Below are 25,169 nucleotides of genomic sequence, written 5' to 3' on the forward strand. Positions count from 1 at the left end.
TGTGATGGAGCTGGGTAGGACGCCACATGAACTAGGCATCCTCCAACCAGTGGGGTTGGTACTGGCAGTTCCTGATATCTGGCTTTCCTGCCCAATGGCTTCAACACCGCTTTAGTTCAGATGGGTAATGGATGGCTTCCGGCACCCCCTCTCAATGATTGGTGCAGGGATGAGCACAGGATGCAGTTAAGATCAGCGGAAGAGAGAGTGAGCCCTGCTATTATGAAGAACTCAGGAGATGATGTTGTATCTTTGGCAGAGGGAATGGGCTCTGGAGGCAGGCCACCTAGATTAACAACCCCAGCTACATCACTCACCAGCTGGCTGACCAGGAGAAAGTTAATGAACTTCTGCTTTCTCATCTATGAAATAGAGATGATAATAGTACATATTCCAGAGAGTGTTTTTAGAGATTATAGGACAAAACATCAAGCACGGAGTAAATAAGCTACTATTGTTGCAATTCCAATGGGTAAAGGAAAAATAAATCTTGAACAGAGCCCTCTAGAGCAGCTAATCACTCACTCAGCAGTAGACATTCCAGGAATAGATACCAGGTACCCATTAAAGACCATGAGAGGAGCTAGGTGAATCAGGGTTGAGTCCTATATTGACTTGGAGAAATGAAACATGATCACTCCCCAAAAACAAAACAAGAAATTACTGAAGGTGTTACATTAATTTTTCCTTTAATTTCACCAATAAGTAAATCTTTAGGGCTTTGTTTAAAAAAAAAATCAAATATAGATTTCCATTTTGAATGACAGCTCACCTCCAACCTAGCCACTCTCATTTCTTTCTGGCCAACCTCATTTTCTTTCCAGAGGTAATTCACCAACAACAGCTTCCATTACCAACTCATTTTGTGAATAAACTCCTAAATGTTTTGTGGAATTTTCATCATTTATATGTACTTACAAAGAGAAATATGTCAGACCTCTGACACATTTATAAAAGGTTGTATTGGCTTGAGAACAATAAGGTAGGGCACTTGGTTAAGGTTTTGTTTTGTTTTGTTTTAACTCTTTTTAGTTATGATACAACACCAGGCAGGATCCATCTTCACATAATCACAAAAGCATGGAATTCAACCTGCTCTGATTCAGTTCCCAACACTTCCCACCTGCTCCTCTACCCTCTCTCCACTCCACCAATCCTTCTTGAATCCATTTACAGTTTATTTTTTTTAAATTAGTGTCCTGTGGGCACACCTGATACTGAACCCACCTTGCTGTATCCATGCACATACAAAACTTCAGTCAGATCATTCCACCACTCTTCCCTTTTTCCATCCCTTCTTCTTCCTCCTCAACATCTTTCATCAACTCTACTGATATTTCCTCTATTTTGATTAAATTCCCCTCACCTCTTTTTTTTCTTTCTTTCTTCCTTGTTTCCCCCATTTTGTTTTAGCTTCCACATATCAGAGAAAACATTCGACGTTTGACTTTTGGGAACTGGCTTATTTCACTTAGCATGATAGTCTCAGTTCCATCCATTCACCTGCAAATCCCATAATGTCATTCTTCTTCATGGCTGAGTAGCACTCCATTGTGTATTTTCTTTATCCATTCATCTGTTGAAGGGCCCTTAGTTTGGCTCCATAGCTTAACTTAGCTATTGTGAATCATGCTGCTGTATACATTGATATGGCTGCATCATTATAGTATGCTGATTTTAAATCCTTTGGTTATATGCCAAGGAGTGGGATAACTGGGTCATATGGTGGTTCTATTCCTAGTTTTTTGAGGAATCTCCATACTGTTTTCCACAGTGGTTGCACAAATTTGCAATCCCACCAACCCTGTGATTTTATTCTCTGTAAGGCTCTATGAGTTTCTGTGATTGAGCACATTTTCTCATTTGTGTTCTGGTTTCAGGATGAATTCAATACATTTTTGAAAGATGCTGGACGTCAACTTGTGGTAGTTGAATTTTCAGCAGACTGGTGTGGTTTCTGCAAAGAGATGTGTTCTGTTTTTCATGTAAGTATCAACAGTATTGAGTTCTTGGCTATAAAAGGAATTTAAGCCCCAAAAATAATTTTCCCAGAAATTCTTAAAGTTTGGCACTTATGACACACTTTGGGGCCATATAGCATTTTGGAGTATCCTGAGGAAATGGTAGAAAATTCACTGGGATCTAATTTGAGAATACCAGAAGATTAATACTACTCATCTATAGATAATTCAGCAAGGATTGTCAAGATGTGCAAGAGTCCAACTATAAAAATGAAAAAAAAAAAAACTCATCACATTACACTAATGATATTTTGCAAAGTTCCAGAGTTCAGAACTTTAAAATATTGGAATAGATAAGATACATATGATACTTATTTTTAGCTATAATATAGAAGAATAAACATTCCCTAATTCGTCACTTCTATTATAAGGGGGAAAAAGATCATAGGTCTCTTTTTAAAAGACATTCTCTATTTCATTTTTTTCTGTAACTTTATTGAGGTATAGACCAAAAAAGTGCACATATTTAATATACACAACTGGTGAATTTGGACATAAGCAAACTCCTGTGATCACCATTTCCACAATTAGATAATAAGCATTATCTATCACTTGTAAAAATGTCCTTGTGTCTCTATGCTTTTTCTCACCCTTCCCTGAAAGAGGTAGTAAGAATGCTTAACCTGAAATCTACCCTTTTAACAAACTGCTAAGTGCGCATCATATTGCTGACAGTAAATGCTACACTGTACAGCAGATCTCTAGAATTCATTTATCTTCTAAAACTCAAATTTTCTACCAATTGAACAACTCCCTCTATACGCCTCCTCCCCCACCACTCCCTAGTAACCACTGTTCAATTATCAGGTGAATATATAAGTGAATGTTTAGATACTTCATAGAAGTGAAATTGTGTAATATTTTTCCTTCTGCCACTGGCTTATTTCACTTGGCATAATATCTTCCAGGTCCATTCACGCTGTTGCAAATGGTAGGCAAACCATGTCTTACACATCCTTTCTTGTTCCCTGCTCTGCTCGGTAAAATATTCTAGTAAAATAATCTACTTGGTTGTAATGGTATGTTTATATCCAAACTTTTTTTCTACATATGCACTAGTTCATATTTTATGGTATCTCCAAATTAAAATTTTAATATTTAATATACTGTTTCATCTAACTTCTCTATTGTCCCACTTGAAAGCTCATTATACTATTCGGTTTTGGTAAAACAGAATCTCAGGGCATTTTCTTTTCATTTTTTCTTATTTTGCAAAAGTTTCACATTTACTTTTGCTCTCTTTCATTCTTCCTTCAAATATAAAAATGTCTTGAGCTGGGCACAATACACACTTCTGTAATCCCAGAGACTCCAGAGATGGAGGCAGGAGGATTTCAAACTCAAGGTCAGCCTGGGGAAATTGAGACCCTGTTTCAAAATAAAAAAGGTAGGAAATGTAGCTCAGTGGTAGCACCAAGGTTCAATCCCCAGTATAGAAAAACAACAACAAAGTTTTGATTCCTCTATGAAACTGAAAACTAAAAATATTCTGTTCTATTCTCAATGAGGTTTCTAATATTTTTGACATTTTTTTTACTTGAATCCACCTAAACTGATTCTAATCACAGTCCCAACCTTGACATTTAATTAAAAATGAACTTACAGTCAAACAGAGAAATGGGCTACATGTCATCTCAACATGCCTACTATGTCTTGGAAAATATAGAGGAAACACTTTAAAAAAAAAAAAAACATTTCTACACTTTACTTATTTCTATTGTGCAGATAAATGGGATTCACTGTGATATTTCCACATACTCTTGAACTGATCATGTCCATCCACCCCTCTTCTGTACCACCCTGTGCCTTTCCTCACCACACCCTTCCCAGTCCCTACAAATCTCTCTTGTACTTTCAGGTAAACTTTTTATTTATTTATTTTCATTTTTAGTTTCCATATATGAGACAGAACATGCAATACTTGACTTTTTGTGTCTGGCTTATTTCACTTAACATGATGTCCTCCAGTTCCATCTATTTTGCTGCAAGTAGGATTTTATTCTTCTTTATGACTAAATAATACTCGCTTGTAGTATTAAGATTATATGATGCATGTAGACAATCTTTATCCATTCATGTGTTGATGCGCACCTAGGCTAATTCCATCTTCTTAACTTTTGTGAAAAGTGTGGTTAGAGGCTTTACTCTAGTGATAATATTGGATTATTTCCTATTTCTCATTTGCATATCTATGCTTCTCTTGGGATTTATTCTTTCACTCCACTTCTGGGTGTTGGATTCTCTTAGGTACCTTTTAGAAGCCTGCCTATTGGTCATGAATTCTCTTACTGTATGCTTGCAGTAATGATCTTTATTTCTTCTTAGATTCTGAAGGACAGCCTTGCTGGGTGATCTTGACTGTCAGTGACTTTCTTTCAGGACTTGATATACATAATTCCATGCCCCCTGGCCTTTTCCATCAAAACCTCGGCAGTTAGTATAATGGGTTTGCCTTTAATTGTGCCTTGATGCTTCTCTCCTGAAGATTTTAAAATTCTTCCTTTGTCCTGTACTTTTGACAGTTTCCTATAAATTTTCCTGGTGATGTTCTTTTCTGGTCTTGTCTGTTTAGGATTCTAAAGAATTCTATACCTGGATGTCCCTGTCTTTCCCAAGATTTGGGAAATTTTCTGAAGCATTTCATTCAATAGGTTTTCTATGCCGTGGACATTTATTTCTTCTCCTTTGGGTACACCCGTAATGACAACCTTTGATTTTTTAGTGGTGTTCAGAGATCTTGAATGTTCTTTTCATTCTTCCTTAATTTTTTTTATTTCTGTCTGAATATAATATTTGTAAAGACTTGCTTTCAAGCTCTGATATTCTTTCTTCTGCTTGATCTAGTCTGTTGTTGAGGTTTTCAAGTGAATTTTTCATACTGAGCTTTTCACTTCTAATATTTCTGATGTTGCTTTTTTCCCAAAAAAATCTCTCTTTCCTCAATGTCTTGCTCATATATTCAAATACTGCATTGTCTTTCTTATTTCATGTCATTGTTTGTATTCTCTTGGATTTCATTGGACTTTAAAAAAAAACGTTCTTTTGAGTTCTTTATCAGGTATTTCATTCATTTCAACGTCTATGGAATCTGTTACTAGAGAGTCACGAACTTTATAAGATGTCATATTACCTTGTTTTACTGTGCTTCTGTACTTCTATGTTGAAAATTATGCATCTGTTGGATGGATATCTCTACTGTTTGTGGGACAGCTGTCTTAGGAAGCAGCTTTCTCCTGACAACGTGACTTGGCATAAAAGCTTAGTGTACAATATTGACTTTACTTCCAGCCTGGCACCTCAGTGTAATCTCCCTGTAGCTTCCTTGGCTGAGACTAGCAACTGTGGGCAAAGTGCATACTGTATCAGATCTGGAGAGACCTACTGTCTCTACAGGCCTTTGAGTAGGGACTCTAGCCATTTAGGCAGTTGTTGCATAGACAGTAGAGTGTGTAGGGTACACCTTCTGTGAGTACTCTTATAATGGGTGTGGGGGCCTCTCTCAGGTGATAGGGGTTTCCACAGGCACTGTTAATATTGGATACTACTTGGAACTGTTTCTGTTACTGGCTGCTCCGGTTGTGGCAAATGGCTTGAAGCACTTGTCCTCTGACTATAATTGATAATGGGTCTAGATGCTTCAAAGAGAGGGAAGAGGTAAGGGCTGGAATCACAGACCCCCCCACCCCCGCCGAGAAGGAACATTTTAATATCTAACAAACCCTTCCATTCTGACACTCAAAACTTGAAAAAAGAGAATCTCCCTAACTTTGCACAGAGATAGCCAGTGCTCAAGTGCAGGAGTATAAATCTACTCACGTGGCACAAAGTTACAACTGATCAAATTTCTACAGCCTACAGGAAGTATTTTCATAATGTAAAATGAAATCTAAGTCTTGGTAAACTCCCTTCTTCCTGCCTTCAGACCCTAGGGGTAACAGCTCTGCTGTTGCTACATCTTGGCTGTTGAAGCTCCTCCTACACCTGTCCTTGCCTTTACAGGTAATCATAGTTAGTCACTGCATAAACTTCCATGAGTTATACTAATTTGATTGTGCCATCTGTTTTCTGCTGGAATCCAGACTAATGCAAACACATTTTTAAAATAAATGTTGGTGCACCTTCATTGCAAAATATTATTCAGATATTTAAAAAAAAATGAAGTAGGCCCATATGGAATGATGGGATTATCTCTAAGACAATTTACCATTAGGTAAGAAGAGCAGAGTATAGAAAAAAATGTGTATAGTATGGTCCCATTTACATAAAACAGAAACACATACATTTACTTATAAAGGTATCTGTATTTATTTGTAAACCTTTATAGTACACAAATACACACACACACACACACACACACACATACACATACAAAGGGGAGGAGAAAAATGCTTATCAAAAAAGTTTGCTTTTCTATGAGTGAGTGAAAATTGGGGGAAATTGTAAATGGAAGAATTTCTTGTTTTTCGTATTTTTTTCTTGTAAGGCCCAAACTATTACAAGAGAACACATGCATTGCGTGTGATTTTTTTTTTAACTCATAGTACATGAGGGGTTTGGACAAAAGGTTCCACTTACTCTAGGTCACTGTATCAGCTGGCAATCAAATCTGGAAACAAACCAAATTGACAGGAAAAAAAATTAATACAAGGAATTAAATGCTTATTCAATCATTGGAAGCCTGGATGAACGGACTCTGGATTGAGACTCCATGAACAGGGGTCTCAGAACAATGCAGGCCCACCTGTGGGGATCCCAGCATTGCCATAATCAGAAGGGAGGGGAAGCATGAGGCCTCCATGGGGAGGGAAAAGCACCATCCACAGAGCAAGAGCCAGGGAGTCGGAACCAGGACCTCCGCTGTGACTGCCCCAGCTGCCTAGACATCCAGGGCGTTGGTGTCCGGGCATTGGAAGACTCTGCGGCTGCCTCCTACAGAACCGTCTCCCAGTGCCCCCTCTCTCTGTGCAGCAGGAATGTGTAAAGGTAGGAAGAAAGTAGCTTCGTGTCTTCTTCCAAGCCTCACCTGCAAGCATCCCGCTGATAAAACCAAATGTGTGTGCACCCAGACTCTAGCTGCAAGGAATCTTTCCTTTTTATTCCTTTCCTTTTTTATTATTTTTATTTTTTTATTTATTTTTTTTTTTATTTTTCAGGCTCTGCAGGAAAGGTTGGGTGGAATGAAGTTAGCTAGCCAAAGCTTTGTTCAAGGGAGGGGGAAGAAGAATTCAAGACATTTCAGATACACACACAAAAAATAAAAGTTTACTACCCACAGAGTCTCTCTGAAAATAATGCTAAAGGATGTATTCTGAGAATTTTTTAAAAATGAGTCATAAGATAATGTGGGGCTTTAAGAAGTGATTTTAAACCTAAGTCTTAATTGTCCTCCACAATCTCCTTTGACCTGGGCCTTAAAAACTTAGAGCAAGGGTCAGTCATTTTTCTGGTAAAGACCTAACAGTAAATATCTGGTCTCTGACCCAACTACTCAACTTCCCTGTTGGAGATCAAAACCCAATGACAGTACAGAAACAAAGTGCCAGACTGTTCCAATGAAACTGTCTTGATAAGAACAAGTCGAGAGTTGGATTTAGTCCACAGGGTGTAGTTTGGGGACCCTCAACTAAGAGAGTCAGCAGACATGAAAATGCTCCCTGAAAAGAGCATTTCTGGACAGGAGGGGTGGTGGATTTGTTGGGAAATCGCACGGAGTCGTCACGGTTGGCCAGCTCGCCTGCCCCAGCGTAAACGATGGACGTGGCAAAAGGTGAGCCTCAAAAACGAAACTGAGGCTGGTGAGGAAGGATTTTGTTTTATAAGTTCATGACTCTTCTCTCTCTCTCTCTCTCTCTCTCTCTCTCTCTCTCTCTCTCAAGTCAAAATAGAAGTTTTGTTTTGTTTTGTTTTGTTTTAATACCAGGGATTGAACCAGGGGTGCTCAACCACTGAGCCACATCCCTATCCCTTTTTAATATTTTATTTAGAGACAGGGTCTTGCTGAGTTGCTGAGGCTGGCTGTGAACTCACGATCCTCCTTCCTCAGCCTCCCAAGCTGCAGGGATTACAGGAGGGCACCACCACACCTGCCTAAGATAGAAGAATTTTAATAAGGATTTTGTCATGATCAAATGTGGATTTTAGAAAAAAAAAAAAAATGTGGGTCTGGGGATGGAACACAGGGCCCCGCCCATGCTAGATAAACACTCTACCACTGGGCTCCACCTCCAGTTGAGAACTGCATCTTGAAGAACATAGTGTCCTTCAACCTGCTCCCAGGAAAAAGCCCCCATCCCTCCCCAGACCCTGGGGGGCAGGTCTGGACCCACGAAGAAGCCTCACTGTTGCTTTGCTTTGTGTCTGTCCCTTTTCCAGCTTTGAAATGTTAGTCATCAGGTTGGTCCTTTGGACTCAGCTTCTGCCCGTGATCCTTTCTTCACCTTGGCACAGTCTGGCACTTGACCTGGGGCTTCATGCTCCAGGTAGTAGTAACACCAGAATGATGCTTAGCTCACCTGGACAACTTTGTGCTCATTTCTATTTTTGCTGAAAGACACCTCTAATGTGCGCTTTAATATGAGCACAAAGCTAATGGGGAATCTTTATTCTTTTATTTTTAAGGACATGTCTCTACAATACCAAAACGTAAGGTTTGCTATCGTGGATGTGGACGATTCTCCGGTAAGAATCTTACCCCTCAACCTGTGGATAGTTACAACCATTTGCATAGTAACTGAGCAGCATTGTCTCCATGATTACATAATCAATGTAGAATCAAGTAGAATTTCACTTTTTTTTAATAAACTGTGGTAAAGTCCCACATAATGCTCTTATATGTCTTTTATTATTATTTTTTAATTAGCAAATATGTGTTCCTCCCGCTGCCCTATCCCACCCCTATACCGTGGCAGCCCTCACTAATCAATCCCAACATTCTCCACCACTTGCCCTAGATTCTGCCCCAGAATCTTCTTCAGCAGAGATGCTCCAGGAAAACAATACCAATCCAATGGAATTAAGTTCAAGTTGAAAAATAGTTTCATGTCCATCTTGTGATAAATTATTGATCATTTTCTAAAACCAAACTGAATATATTATAAACTTGTTTTCCTCTTACTTTATCTTGTGCTTTTTTTGTGGGTTTTCTTAAATATCACAAGAGATTCCAGGATTTCTTCCCTCCTATCTCTAGAGCCATCCTTCCCTACCCCACCCCACCCAAAATAATCAGCCTCATATGCTCAACCCAAATTTGCCTATATATAATATCTTTGCAAAATTATTTCTCCTACCATTTCTTAATTTTGTGTGCATGTGTGCGTGTGGTACCAGTGACTGAATCCAAGGGCACTCTGCCACTGAGATATATTCCCAGCCTTTTTTTTTTATTTTGACAAATGTTCTTGCTAAGTTTCCCAGGCTGACCTTGTGTTTGAGATCCTCCTGCCTCAGCCTCCCAAATCTGGGATCACAGGCATGTGCCACTGCATCCAACACATTTGTTGACTTATAACAAGAAAAAATAACTGTGTTAACTTTCCATCACTATAACAAAATAACTGAGATAATAGACTTATAAAGAGAAAAGGTTTATTTTGGCTCATAGTTTTGGACGTTCCAGTCCATGATTGATTGGCCCTGTTGCTTTGGTCTAAGGGTGAAGCAACACGTCGTGGTGGGAGAGCATGGTGAACAAAACTGTTCGCCTCATTGCCAGGAAGCAAAATAGAGAAAGGAAGAGTTTGCAGGGTCCCACACTCCCCTTCAAGGGGGATTGACCTACGGATCTCTCACTCAACTCCACCTTTTAAAGGTTTCATCACCTCTCAATAACCCCACCCCAGGACCAAGTCTTCAACATGTGGGCCTTTGGGAACATTCAACATCCAAACTATAGTAAGAACAATAACAAGTGGTCTATAGATACCTTAGATTAAATAAGCTTTAGGATGAAAAAAAATATGTTATTCACTGTTCATCATTTTAAAGGTTGAAGTTGTAGAGGTTGAACCTTTACAAACTTTATTTATCTGCTAAATATGACAAAGACAATTAGAAATGATAAAATGCATATGATATATAGCATGGTGCCTGGTGTGTAATAGAAGTTCCACTTCTCCATTTCCTCTAAGCCTCATTAAAGTGTGACAGTACTTAATTACCCTTTCCGCTGAATCATACCCTGTGTACTCAGAAAGCACAGCTAGGATCATCATCTCTTTGTCTCTTTTTATATTCACAAACTTGTGCAACCATTGCTACAGTCATCTTTAAAATATTTTCATTGCTCCAGAAAGAAACACTATACTCTTTATCAATCACGGCAATTCCCTCCCTCCGTGCACCACACCCACCCACAGGAGGCAACTACAAATCTACATACCATCTATAGATTCGCTCATTCATAGAAATGGAATCATAGGTGGTCTCAACTGGCTTCTTTCACATAGCATATTTTCAAGGTTCATCCATGTTATGAAATGTATTGGTACTACATTATTTTGCTGAATAATATAATAATAATCCACCATATGGATAATACCACCTTTTATTTATCCATTCATCCATTAGTGAACATTTAGGGGGTTTGTACTTTTTGACTATTGTAGATAATACTGTTATAAAAATTAGTGTACAAGTTCCTGTGTGAACCTGAGTTTTCATTTCTTTTGATATATATCTACAAGTGGAATTTTGAAGTCATGTGGTAACTCAGCACTTAACTTCTAAGGAATGGACAAACTAGTTTCCAAAGTAACTACACCATTTCATATTCCCATCATCACAAGAAGAGTCCTAACTTCTCCACATCCTTGCCAACGCATGTAATTATCAGACATTTTTTTTTTTAACTGTAGCTCTTATCTTTTAAGGTGAAACAAAAAAAAAACACTTTTTAATAGTAATTTATTTATTGGGTATCATTACTATGGTCGTGAAAATTATAATTTACTGTGTTTGTGTGTACATGTGTGTTTGTATGAGTGTTTGCATTAGGGTGGGGAAAGAGATTTAATGCCAATTAAAAGGTAGCTATATTAAGGAGAGAGGTCCAATTCAGTTTATCCTGTGAATGGCTAATTTTCTTTGGTGTACTCAACAAGAGGAAAAAGAAATTCATCCTACCACTTGGAAGTAATTTGGAATGGATTAAGACTATTGGGATTTCAGCCTATTTTCTTGCCTTTGGACTCCAAATCTTTCACAAAGATGAGCAGTGAGGAGGGTGTAGGTATTAAAAGAAAGAAATGTGTGTTAAAATGCTAGACCCATACATCATTCCATGTCTTCAGTACGACTTACAAAGGTGTTTTTATTCGTTCCTATTTTCGCAATGGGCTCCTCTGCAGTCTTTCACAAGGTCCTTGACAAGAGAGTTCATTCACTCGGCATCCATTCTGTTTTGGCCTTCGTCTCTCTCCTTTCTTCTAGAGCTCTTGGATGGAACAGCGTAGGAATACTGGAACATTCATTCTCCGGTGTCACATTTCTGGAGGCTTTGAGTATGTGCTTGGAGATTTCTTGGCAGGAGAGTTTATAAACTGTCAGGCATGCCTGGTGTGGTGGCACATGCCTGTAATCCCAGGGATCCAGGAGGCCGAGGCAGGAGGATCGGAAGTTCAAGGCAATTTAACAAGACCCTTGGTAACTTACTGAGACCCTGTCTCATAATAAAATGGCTGAAGTTGTAGAACAAATGGTAGCAATCCTTAGCAACAACCAAAAACAAAAGCGTCAGGTGTCCCTGGGCTTTAAGACACACCTCCTGATAATTCAACAAGTGATATAGCTGGTACAGAGAGAGGACAACAATACGCTGACTTCTTACCATTTCTTTTCTTTCCCAGGAGTTGGCTGATGCTTGTCACATTAAAGCAGTGCCCACATTTCAGATATTCAAGAAAATCAAGAAGGTATGTTTCCATGGAAACCAGCAAGGTCAAATTAGATTATAGAACCATCAGAGCAAAAAGAAAGGGGGAAAAAAAGCCTACAATATCCTGGGTGGTGAAACAACACATTTATTCTTATCTCTTAGTAATTTTTATTTCTGAACTTACATATGGCCAAGAGGTTAAAAAATGCAAGATTTATTAAAAATATCCCCATTTAGACCATCTGAGGTGTTTGGACATAAGAATGCATAAGGATTATTCTACTGTTACCCCTAGCCTGGGGCAGAACCATCAAGAAAGAATCTTCTGGAAAAGAACATGATGAAATTCTCACACCGATGTAGTCACGTCATTAACACCACATGGAAAGATATTAATAAAAAGTTATCACAGGGCAAGATGAATATGACTGAATATGCAGATTCTAGATTCAGATTCCCAGGGATCAAATACCAGTTCTCCCACCGCCTACCTGTGGGACCTGGAACATGTACTTCATCTCTGTATATCCAGTTTCCCCATCTGTGAAAACAGGGATCATAATAAATTTTTCCCTCACAGGGTTGTTGTGAAAATTAATTCATTAATAGAATAAAGTGTCAGACCCATCCTGGCATCAAGTGCCCAACGTGTTATGTTAGCTGGTTAGCTGTTATCTTGAAGATATTCATGGAATAAAATATTTAAAATATTTGGCACGTGATCCAAGTAGCCATTTCATATATGGCTGGAGATATGAACAATTGTGCATATTTCATAAAATGTCATTTTGCCACAAACTTAGGAGGCACAAAATATTCATTCCTTTTCACACAATTCCCTCATCCCTGGGAACTTGGGCCAGAGAAACACTTCAAGAAAAAATAAACAGCTAAGTGTATAATAATTATAGCATGAAAAAAAATAAACGGAAGCAACCTAAATGTCATTTTTAGTAGAGTGACTAAGTAAATTATGATACATCCACTCTCTGAAATAGTATTCAATCAAAATGTTGCAAAGAATATGTGTAAACAAGTTTATTCTGAAACTTTATGAAGATTTGTATCTGCAGTATAATGAATAAAAGCATTTGACATGTAACTGTAGAATTTTATTTTCAGTTATTATTTGTTATACTTGCTGCACTATAATTGTTGCAATGAATTTAACTTAATTTTTTGAAAATAACATTACATGTTCCCTTGTGTTTTTACTTGAAAATTAAAGCTATTTAATATATGTTCTCCCAACATGTACTACCTCCATGTCAAGTTACCTGTGCGTCATATTTTATTATTTTCTCCACTTCCATCTCAGAAATAAGAATGTGTCCTTCTTCCAAAAATTGATCCCATCCAAGTATTTGGATTACATTCCCTCCCTTCTGTTCCAGGCCTCTATCCTTCAGTTACCCTATTTCAAACTTGGAGTTTGGACTTGTGTTTGTGCCATCTGACCTCCATTTTCCATTATCTATCAGCAGATCTCTGATTTTCTTTCAAGGAGCCAAGTCCTTTTCCATCCTGGCCCAGGTGCTCCCTGGGGACTTCATCTCTAGGTGTAGACCATTTCCATCAGGAATGGGCCCTGGGTTCTGGTCAAGCCAATCAATCCAAGACAAACCAGAGCTGATTCCAGGTCCTATGCTTGAGCAGTAGGTCAAAGTCTCCCCCTTGATATCACTGGGTTTGAATTTGGGAAGAGAGAGAGCTGAGACCATGACAACTAGCTTGTCACCATGAGGAAATCTGAAAACGAAGCCACCATAGAGGAAAGCGGCAGAGTCACTCACGCCAACAGATGCTCATGGCATTAACTGAACACTGCATGTGTCCAGGTCTGAAGTCTGAGATACCCGCTAGGTCCTGTAGACATGGGAACATTGGGTTGGATTTTCTGTCCAAAAAAAAAAAAAATTCTCATGTGTATATTTGTTGTTCTCTTAAACTGGTCTCCTTCATTTCCTGTTGAAAGAGTAGAATACATTTAATATTTTCATTTTTTATTTCCCACACATTCCCTCATCTATCATTCCTTAATGTCACCAACTCTTTCCACACATCTAATTGAAATAGCCATTCCTCAATCCTCATATTTCTTGGTTACACAAAAGCACAATTAACGAACCAGCTTGTATATTCTGGAAACGTCTTTCCTCTTTGGGCTTCTATCTCTGATCCCTCCCCCAAGCTCTCGTCTGGCTTGTCTCCTCTGGATTCCAACATAAGTGCTTCCCAAAGTTCTAACCTCTTCTCCTCCTGCCTTCTCCCCTTTAGCAATTGCATCCCTACTTCTAGTTCAAGCCATAAATACCTTTTACTGAGACAGATGCAACAGCCCTCTTTACTCCCAAGCTGTAACTTTGTTCTCTTCTCCAAATAAACTCCTGCCCAGCTCCATGTATGTCATTTCCTTATTTAAAATGTGCTGTCTTCCCCCCTCCGTGGCCTACAGAATCACCACTAAACCCTGTGTTCAAGTCTGGCATTTAGATATCTCCGTAAGTCTGACTCAAGCCACTGTTCCCTGCCCTTTTCTGTTTGACTCAGATCTGAACTCCAAGCACTTGGAGTCGTTCAGATCTGATTTGAAAGCCTGGTGTCTAGAAGAACCTTGGGTGGAGAGAAAACGTTCTGTGTGTGGCAAATGAGTAAGCAGGTGAATGCATGAGTGCATGTTTGTCTTGTGCCTACATCTCACCCTGGCTCTGCCTTCCTTCCTGGTCTTGTTCCCATCTAATTCAGGGCAAGTTTCCATCTGGCTCAGTACAGTTCTCTGTTTTCACTCCTTCTGTAGATGTTATTGCTTGGTGGCTGCTGCCCCTCAGTAGATTTTATTCCCATTTTATGATGATACAAGACTCTCAGTTCCCAACTTACTCTGTATCTAGACTGTTGAGCAGATACTAGCCATTCTTCTGAGCAAAGGCTTGGCCCTATTTGGTCTCAGCTCTGTATGGAGGTTTGAAAGCCCCCTCTAAGGGGAGGTGAGATATTCTTAAAAACAAGTATATCTTAAAAGGTATCTAAAGGGTACAGACGGATCTCTTGAATTAATGGAACAAAGTGCCAGCACTCCCAGATCATGAATGTTAGTGAACTTTCTGTTATAATAACAAATACCTGAGATAATCAACTCAAGTTTATTTTGGCTCATTGGTTTTGGAGATTTCAGTTCCTGTAGCTCATAGCTTTTGAGATACATCGTGGTAGGGAGCATATGGCAGAGAATAGTCACTCATATAATGGCTGGAAAGCAAAAAAGAGAAAAGGAAAGGGGCCAGAGTCCCCCAGTCCCTTTCAAGGACATACCCCCAATGACCTGAAGACCTTCCATCCTGTCCCTGAAGGCTACAAGCCCTCCTGACAGTGCCACCATTTACTGCATAGACCTTTGGAGATACTTAAGATTCAAAATATAGCACCAAGATCTCAAATTTTTATTTACTTGCTGGATAACTACTAGAAAATACCACTAGCTGAACTGGCAATGTACAAATGAGTCCACTTCTAAATTGTGTTTGCACCTGTAATCATGTCTCCTGATGTACTCATACCTGGATCAATTTAGATATCATTTTTAAAACTCCAGTAAAAATTGCAATAATGAAACTGTTTGACAAAAAAAAAAATGTCCATCTTCTATGCAAAAGACAAGAGTCATAAAAAGGGAGGAAGAGATCCTAAAAAGATATCCTTGCGTCTGAGCAGCACTGTAGGTTCTGCAGATCCTCACTTCTACTGTTGCATCAAGAGCTTCAGTTAAACCTTGACACCGCCGAAACCCTCCCCCAGTTCTACCTCATAGTGCTCTGAAAAGAAAGCCCCTAGAACCAGAGAAGATTTGGGGTGGCCAGGTAAAAAGATTCATTCATGCGAATTTCCTTTCCCTTGCAATAGAACTGACTAGGAAATCTTTCATTGACACCCACTATCTTCCTGGGGGTAGAGAAAAAATTAAATTCACTTCTTTGGAACCAACTCCATAAATGTGTTTCATCCTTCATCTGGGACAGCACAACTGGAAATGGATTTATTGAAGCAATTACGTTCTATTTATCTGTGTTTTTTTTTTTTTAAACCCCTAGAGTGGAGTTTCTATTAAGGACTGTTACTAGAAATGTCCTCACATTTCTGGTAAAATATCTGGCAAAGAGCCACTGTCCATTATACCCTTTCAAATGTGCATGGCATAAAAGCCTTATGATAATTCCTCCTAGAGCACAGAGGTAGGAGATTATTCACCTCCCTTGGAAATATGATCCACTTCCTTTCATTAGAACAAAAAAGTCTTTGCATTTCTCTTTTGCCATTATTTCCAAGGATCTCAGGATCCCCTCTTCTGATTGAATTCAGTAGCCTCCCTGTCCTGCAGTTTCCTGATATTCCTAGACATTCCCACATCACATCATCCTTTATGTTTTCATTATTTTATTTTGCCCTGATTCATGTTCATTTCAATTATTTTTAAAGTATATAAATCATAAGACAAAACTTCAAAAAATGAAAACAAATGAAGCCATTTGCAATGACCCGTGGTGGTTTATGGGCATTTCTTGGTTGCTGGAAATATTCACATAGAGGTTAGAAGAGCAGCTGGCAGGGATACAACATGAGCCACACCATTTTAGGAGAAAACCACAACCAATTTCGGGTAATCAAAAAGGCTTTTCCCTTTCTGCTGTACTCCTTAATGTTTTTATCCAGAACATCACACCATGTTCCAAGAAGATACATTGTGGTAAATAAGTTCATTCCTGCTCCACTTTTCCAGATGGGGCACCTTGGCTGGTTCTTTTAACACAGTATTCTATTGTAAGTACAGTAGTCCCCCTTTATGTGATAGTGGGGGCAGGGCGGGGGGTGTGCTTGCTCCATGAACATGTCTTACTATATAACCATCCTTACACAACCAGTCATGGCAATAGGAAATTCAAGACCACAACAGTCCGTCCAGGTGCACATCATCAATAATGATGTTTTGTGAAACAAGTTGACAAGCCAGAGTGGCATGGTGCATCACTTCAAAGTCATTGATCACGAATACCACACTTGGAGGGCCACACTCCTGGGAACTGGTGAGGGTCGGTCAGGATTCTCTTGAACACTTGCAAGAGGAAGCAGCCAGATCACCAGCCATTGTTCTTCTTTCAGAAGGAGTCACACAGGCCATTAAAACATCACTTTTATTATAAGCAGTCATGAGGCTCAACTGTGCTCACTGAAGAACATAGCTGGAACTCATGTCAACAGGCTGCCTGCAGTTCTCTTGAAGCCTTGACCTGGAGATGACTTGGGAGAATCTGGGGCTGCAGAGGGGAAGCTTACTGCCCAGGTAAAAGAGATATCACTGCTTTGCAAAACTGTCAAAACCCTAATGTGAGGAAAGACATGAGAGCCTTCCAGACCCCTCTGAAGAAAGCTGTCCAAAGGGACTCAGAGGAAAGCTCACCTGAGCAGAGTATCCCCCGAAAGACAGAGAACAGACATGAGCTCACTCCTTCACCTAGGCTTAAAAGGCATGCTCACCCCTGAACTGGGGAGAAAGAGGAGGGATGTAGAAAGCAGGCATGTGTGACCGTGTAGAAAGAAGGCATCTGAGCTGATGTTTTCAGTGGAAACATGAGAACAGGGGTGTAGGCCATTGAAGGAAGAGCCCTTATAGCCACATTTGTGCTTGAGAACAAAGTTCCATCTCACATTTCCAGCAGGCAGAAGACATCTCCTCCGGCCAGAGTCCCGAATCACTTTTCCTATTCTCTGTGTGGCTTGAGATGAATTCTCACAACATCAGATCCACTCCTCCTTTCCCCTTCTGTGGAAAACCACGCGGTGCTGAGAACTTGGCCCTCAAGCTGCATGTCAACCTTTCAATTGCAGGCCCAGGATAAGCTTGGCCTGAGGGCCAAATCAGACCCTGGGACCTGTGGAACCCAGCCACACCCAATTGTTTACATTCAAATTACAACAGCAAATTTGAGTGGCCCACGAATCCTGAAATAGGTATTATCTGGCCCCGTATCAATGAAGTTTGAACCTGAATCTAACACAGAAGAAGAAGAAAAGCACTTCTACCATTATTTATGCCAGCAATGTTCAAAGAGTCAAATATGTAAGAACTTTCTAAACCAGCAACAAGAAAAGGAAAATCAATTAGTATTTTACTGACCTCTCACTATGAGAACAAGTTGAAAAGATGGCTCATGCAGATAAGGGGGGAATAACAGCTTGCTCCTATGGGCTCTTTTCTTGAAATTGGGGGCATATGTTCAAGCTTCCTTCTTGTTAGGATTTAGCTCAACTCCAAAAACCTTCACTGAGTTCCTTGCATTTGCAAGGCCTGCCCTGGGTGTTGTGAAAAGTCAAGAGGAAGCGTTCAAATACTGGGCTGAGGTTATGCAGATGGTTCTGGGGAAGAAGTAGGTGGGGTTCAAAGGGAGAAGCCAAGACAGGATCAAATAGCACCACTGCCCACCTCTTAGCAGATGGTGGAGATAATTTGAAAACTTCTCATCTCTTCCATCTTATTCACAACATTGAATGCCTTAGTAAACCCTTCTAAAATAATATATTATTATAAATTATGAAATTGTATGTACAAACACTTCTACAGCCATCCCCCAGAAATGTCTTGTGTGGGTTGGTGGTTCTGTGCTACTTTGTTTGCTGCTGTTGTTGTTGCTGCTGATGCCTCAGGATTTGCTGTTGTTGTTAGCTAAGTACAGATGTCTGGGAAAATGATGAGATTGATTTGGACTGTGTAGCTGATCCAACTATATAACTTCAGTATTCACTCAATCAAAATTGCATATCAACTGGCCAAGACATTTTCTTATAATTATTCTATGAATGCATCATTAGTCAGACTCTGAAGTCTAATTTTTACTCTCAGAAATTCATGTGTTAGGAAGTTCCACTGTCTCCAGCCCTTTGTATTTTCTCAGTATCAGGAATAGACTTTTTGTAGGTGACCGAATACCTTTGACCTTCAGAAAACTGCCTCTGGTTGAACTTTGATGATAGATAAATGGTGGGGTAGGGGTCATCCCAGTACTCTATTTTTATATGTGTTTGAAAAGGTCTAGAATAAAAGATTTTTAAAACTTGATTCTTGGGCTTGGGTGGTCCTTTGTTCATGAACAGTTTCCCTCTGTCCCATTGGTCTCTGGACACTGGCGTTCATAGCTCTCATTAGCAGTCATTCTTGGGGTAGCAGCTGTGCATAAAAATTAAAGGCAAGAAGAGACATAAACACACTTAACTAATGCTTCCAATGGGCGTGTGCCTTTGAGAGGCACAGCCTAGCATCAGCTTAAAATGAGAAAACACTCTGAGCACAGTTCACAAACTAATTGTCTATCTTATACAGTTGGCCCTCCATATCCACGTGTTCCACATTCTTGGATTCAACTAATGACAGATCACAAGTATTTGGAGTAAAATTGCATTTGTACTGAACATATACAAACTTTTTTCCTCTGGTCATTATTCCCTCAAAAATACATTATAACAAGTATTTACTTTGTGTTATTATAAGTAATTATAATAACACAAAGTAATTAAAATACAATAAGTAATTATAATAACACATAATTATAAAATTATAAGTAATCTGGAGAAGATTTAAAGTGTATGAGAGTACATGCATAAGTTATATGGAAATGTCAGTCCATTAATATAAGGGTCTTGATCATACATGTATTTTGCTTATCCATGGAAACCAATTCCCACACTATCCATGGAAAACTGCATATGTTCAAAAGAAGGTTACTTATAAAATAAGTTCTTGTCAGTAGCTGTTTCTCATTTCTTGCTGCATTTATTAAGCTCCTGTGTATGCAATGTCTATTAGTCAATAGGGAGACATAAATGTAATATTGATAAATTGGACAAAGAAAGAATAAGACAATTGGTACCTAATCCCTGAAATTTAACACTACTGAGAATCTCATACTCATACTTCAATAACCAGAAATTAATATGGAATAATTTATGCTAAACCCATTAATGTTGTGCCTATTCTGTAAGGTTCTAAACTAGAAACCAAAAATATGGGGGGAAAATAAGAGTTAGTGTCCATCCTTGCTCTGGTGGAACACACAGATGACAAAGTCAATTATTTAATCATGGAATGTACAGAGTGCCATGGGATCATAATGAAAAAGTTCAGAGATGATGCCATGAGTTCATGTTCAACCACCATGAAGGCTGGATAAGATTAGCAACTAAGGGGCTGGGGTTGTGGCTCAGTGGTAGAGCACTTGCCTAGTATGTGTGAGGTACTGGGTTTGATTCTCAGCACTGCATATTACTAAATGAGTAAAATAAAGGTCCATCAACATCTAAAAAAATTTTTTAATATTAGCAACTGAGAAAAGATGGGAAGAAAAGAGTCTTAGAAAATAGCATGGGTATGTGTCAGACATTATTTGAATAACAATAAAATGATAAAATTATCACTAGCCTATGAGCTCCTGCAGGATTGTGTCTGTTTTGTTCACAATATATGCAGCTCATAGTAGGCACTCATTAAATACAGTTTTTCTTTAAAAAAAAAAAAAAAAAAAGCACAGGTTGACTATCCCTAACCCAAAAATCCAAAAATTCAAAATCCAAAAAATCTGAGATTTTTTGAGTGCTATCATAAACCACAAATCTGGTGCTTCAAATGTATACAAATTTGGTTCCATGCACAAAATTATTAAAAATATTGTATTGCGTTATCTCCAGGCTATGTGTATGAGATATACACAAGATGTAAATGAATTTTGTCATTAGACTTGGGTCGCATCTTCAAGATACCTCATTATGTATAGGCAAATATCCAAAAATCTGAAATCTGAGACACTTCCGGACCCTAGAATTTTAGATATGAGATAGTCAAACTGTATTTGTTAAATGAACAAACAAATCTAAGAGTTGAGAGTCTGTGGTAGGGGGAGGGACAGCGAGGTAGACAGGATAAAATCAAAGAGACCTTATAACAAGCTTGGATTTGATGGTGATGGGGGAAATGTTGAGGAAGTTTACAAAGAAGAATGGCATGAATGGATTTGTGGTTTTGAGCTTCAGGAAGGAGAGGAGACTTTGAGAAATAAGACAGGAGACAAATTATAGAGCTGTTACTAAAATTCAGGTAAAAGTGGGCAAAGGTAACATCCATGGAATTATGTAGCAAAGTTGATGTCACCTAAAGCCACCAGAATGACTGACATGAATAAGATTGGCAAATACCAAGTGTTGCCAAGGCTATGGAGCAACCAGAACCTTCCTCCTATGCTAGTAGAGCATAATTTGAAAGTCTATGGAGCATAATTTGAAAAACTGTTGGGTAGTTTCTACTAAAGTAGAATCCTATAATTCTACTTTCAGGTATACCACAAATGGGTTCTTATGTGCCCCAAAAGATTTCTCACAAAGATAGGAACAAAAATGTCCCCAGAAGCATCATTTGTCATAGCCAAAATGGATAAAAAGTGTTACATTCCTGCAATGGAATACTGAAAAATAAATGTACTGCTGCTACAAAGATAGATCTCCTGAGTATCACATTGAGTGAAAGGAACCAGATGCAAGAACACATATTAGAGAATTTCATTTGTAAAAGTTCATAAACAGATAAAACCTATTCATTGTGAAAAATTCAGAGTAGAAATTGCCTTTGAGCTTGGGAAATGACAGGGCAGGGGTGTCTAAATATACCTTGATGTGGGGTATGGCTACACAGTGTGCTTTGTAATAATTTTCCAAGCTGTACAATTATAATCTTTGCATGGTCTTTTAAATGTGGCTTCAGTTTCCTGGCTTGAGTGACAGCATGGGTGAGAGTGCCCTGAGCTAGATTCCAGGTACCTAGAAGAAAGAAGAGTCAGACTCCACAACAGTTGAGGCTCTTGTTGCACCTATGGCTTCTGGCTGACCTTGATGGCTATCCAAGTAGCGTAGCACAGGCATATCACATCTCTCCTCCCTGGCCCCTGCATTCCTAGAACTTGTGACATCCCACCATGAAAACAGTTTCCACCAAGAGAAGCCCATCTTTTGGGGCTCCAAAACTCTCTGATTCCTCAATTTTTTTTGCAGTAAGAGACAATCTAAGATAAGCAGACATAATCAGATTCACTAAGGCTTTTGCCATATGCAAAAAAAAAAAAAAAATATATATATATATATATATATATATATATATATATATATATTCAGATTCACTAAGGCTTTTGCCATATGCAAAATATATATATATATATATCTTCTTGTAGACCACTGGGAGTCCAGATAACTACCTGGACTTGCATGGTGGCAGTAACAGGGAAGAGACACACCTTAGGAACTTCTTATTCAACCCTTACCAGTGTCTGTCTCCTGCTCAGATGTCAAGCTACTTCTGTATCAGAAAAGTAGAGGGTAGAGACTGAGGAGGATTGTTTGCAGAAGGTACAATAAATGGATAAATGGGAGCCACTGCTCCCACATAATGAAGCCCACTCTTCCAGTTCCCATGAGAAAAACAGAGACTGAAGTGTAACCCAGAACCTCTCCCATCCTCCATTTCATTCCAGCTTTGGCTAAAGGGACAAAGTTCCTTTAAAATCAGATTATGAAACTCCTTCATGTCCCAGAGCAATCATTCAGCAGTCATCTGTTAGGAAAGAAAACCATTTGCAGATCCTTTCTGACAGCTTCCTCCCCTGGCCAAAGCCAAGGGGGAATTATTTATAGGGAGATGGTTACAAAGCAGGCAACTCAGACAAATAATGAAATTCTGCACCCACACCTAGGTAACTGTATTCTCAAGAGTCAAAACAACATTTTGCTGTAAAACAAGTGAATCCATGGCCGAGCAGGTAAGTGGATCCACAGCCGAGCAGGTAAGTCAATGCGATCAAGAGCAAGTTGAAGCCTTGAATTTACACTCAGGAAATAAATAAAATGACAGCCTCTGGCAGAATGCTGCTGCCTGGAGAAGCAGAATCATCAGGCGTGTGGATAGTTACCTTCTCTGCAGGACACTGAGCACTGAAGTTTGTTCTGGACTTTACCAACACTTGCTCCAAAGTCCTGACCTCATTCTTGGTGCCAAAACCATCCTTACTAGAAACAAGTCTTCACCCAATTCCAGCCTCTGTTTACCTATACACCCTTCCCTCTCTCCAACCACCAAATACAATTTATGCTAAAATCATAATGAGCAGTAAGGGTTTGGGGCTTCCATATTTCATCAAATATAAATGCTTATTAAAAATGTACCACTACTTCGTATACTACTAAAAAGTGTTCTGATTAAAACCAAGAGATGTAAAATTTTGAAGAGGAAATGTGCATCTTAGAATCAATTCTATACAATGACATGACAGAAGTCAGGGAATAAGAAGACACAAGCCATTTGGTTTTAGAAGATCATGTATATGAATTAATAGGTCCTCAATACCAATTCAAAAAAACTCCAATTATGGGGAATTTCCAATTACTGGGATAGACAAGAGGGATTTTGTGGAGAATTATAGAAACCTGGAAAATATTGCCATAAGCAATTTTGAAAGGGTGACAAATGTTAAAATATCATAATTTAATGTTTAATGTATTCTTTATATTTAAAGTATCTTGAAGACTATGGTAATGAAGGAGTTCATTTTATAACCAGGAAAGAAATTCCTCAAAGCTTCAACGTCTTTGTAATGCTTGAATAATGTTTTACCTTTGTGTGTTTGAAACAGATTTTTGAATTTTATGGAATGGATGTTAAAAGATTGGAAGAGAAGATTCAACAGTTCATGTAAGCTGCTACCAAATCAAAATATACATGTGACATTTTCAAAGGCAACAGCAAATGTGTTTGTTTTATTTCCAGCAAACATGGTAGAGTTCTATCTTCTCTCTCCTAACACTTGAATAGCAGAATACCATATTGCAATATAACTGCAACGCTGCTTAAAACTGTTGCAATATCAGAATTGTGTCATTTCCATTCTCCAGGGCAGCCTTAGCACTTCTCTGAGTTCGCTCCTTAGGCAATGTTTTCTTGACCTTCACAGCAGAGGCCCTGCACTGCTAAGTAATGCCAGGTCATCAAGGTTTTCCAGAGATTTCCAAAGATGCAATTCTTCACAGTGATCAGAGAACAAATAAATGCCCTATTATCCTACAGTGCTCCAAAATGGAACTTTCTCACCAACTAAGTCATTGTTTGCAATACAAAATTCTTTCCAACGCAGCATCTTATATTTGAACTGTCATTTTTCTCTCCTCTGCCTTTCTAAAATTCTCCTAAAAATAATTTCTAAATCTCACAAAAACAGAAAACAGATAATTCCTTCTCTTTTGTTTGTGTGTGTGTGTGTGTGTGTGTGTGTATGTGTGTGTGTGTGTGTGTGTTGTGTGTGTGTGCTTTGGTTTTTTTTATTTTTTTATTTTTATTTTTTTGGTGGTGCTGGGGATTGAACCCAGGGCCTTGTGCATGTGAGGCAAGCACTCTACCAACTGAGCTTATCTCCAGCCCCTAGATAATTCTTTTAACACCTATAATATGTTTTTAAAAACTGAGCAGGGCATATGCCTATAATTCCAAGTTGGGAAGTTGAGGCAAGAGGATCTTAAATCCAAAGCCAGCCCCAGAACTTAGCGAGGCCCTAAGCAACTTAATGAGACCCTGTCTCAAAATTAAAATTTTTTAAAAAGGGCTGGGGATGTGACTCAGCAGTTAAGTGCCCCTGAGTTCAATCCCAGGTACCAAAAATAAATAAATAAATAAGATATTTGAAGCCCAGAGAAGATGACTCTTTCTTATAACTGTGCTCCCCATGAGGTTGCCTCTGGATGAACACTGGAATCAGAAAAAGTAGAACCAGCTTCCCCAGCCATAAATGACTGAGATTTTAACAAAGAATGGGATCTGTGTTCTTTATTAGAATCCTCTGGACTACAAAGTAGGGGGAAATGGTACCTGCTAACTTGTTCATCCAACAAATACTTATTGAGCTCCTACTCTGTACCAAATGCTGTAACAAACATTAAAAATAAAACTTGATAGGAGGTTAGAAACTGGGGGTGGAGAGGTGAGGGAGGGAAGGGAAATCCATGAATTTCACGTATTTCTCTCTCTCCTCTGCTTTTCTCTTTGCACCTGAATCATCCCTTCTATCACTATAAATAGATGCTCTTTGTTTTTAAGTTTTCTAGCAGAAAGTAGCCTCTGCCAACCACTCCCAGTCATACATTATCACCTCCACCAAAGAGAACAGCCAGACCATTCAATTGGGAAAGACTCCAGACAGAAA

General features: G+C 38.9%; 1 protein-coding gene across 1 annotated transcript; it reads left to right on the top strand.

The window, feature by feature from the left end:
• The first annotated feature begins 120 nt into the window (after window positions 1-120).
• On the top strand, window positions 121-23,672 carry LOC143639982 (thioredoxin-like). The gene is made up of 5 exons (XM_077107984.1): window positions 121-207; window positions 1,881-1,985; window positions 8,640-8,699; window positions 11,867-11,932; window positions 23,610-23,672. Exons 1-5 carry the CDS (start codon window positions 121-123, stop codon window positions 23,670-23,672), a joined length of 381 nt encoding a protein of 126 aa, XP_076964099.1.
• Window positions 23,673-25,169: the final 1,497 nt, after the last annotated feature.

The sequence above is a fragment of the Callospermophilus lateralis genome, chromosome 2 (assembly GCF_048772815.1).
Source record: "Callospermophilus lateralis isolate mCalLat2 chromosome 2, mCalLat2.hap1, whole genome shotgun sequence".
Taxonomy (NCBI): domain Eukaryota; kingdom Metazoa; phylum Chordata; class Mammalia; order Rodentia; family Sciuridae; genus Callospermophilus; species Callospermophilus lateralis.

Excerpts from the sequence above, each read along its gene's own strand:
- LOC143639982 (XM_077107984.1), top strand. The coding sequence starts at position 121 with ATGGGTAATGGATGGCTTCCGGCACCCCCTCTCAATGATTGGTGCAGG. Across the intron at positions 1,986-8,639 it reads AGATGTGTTCTGTTTTTCAT|GACATGTCTCTACAATACCA; the intron begins GTAAGTATCAAC and ends TTTATTTTTAAG. Across the intron at positions 11,933-23,609 it reads TATTCAAGAAAATCAAGAAG|ATTTTTGAATTTTATGGAAT; the intron begins GTATGTTTCCAT and ends TGTTTGAAACAG.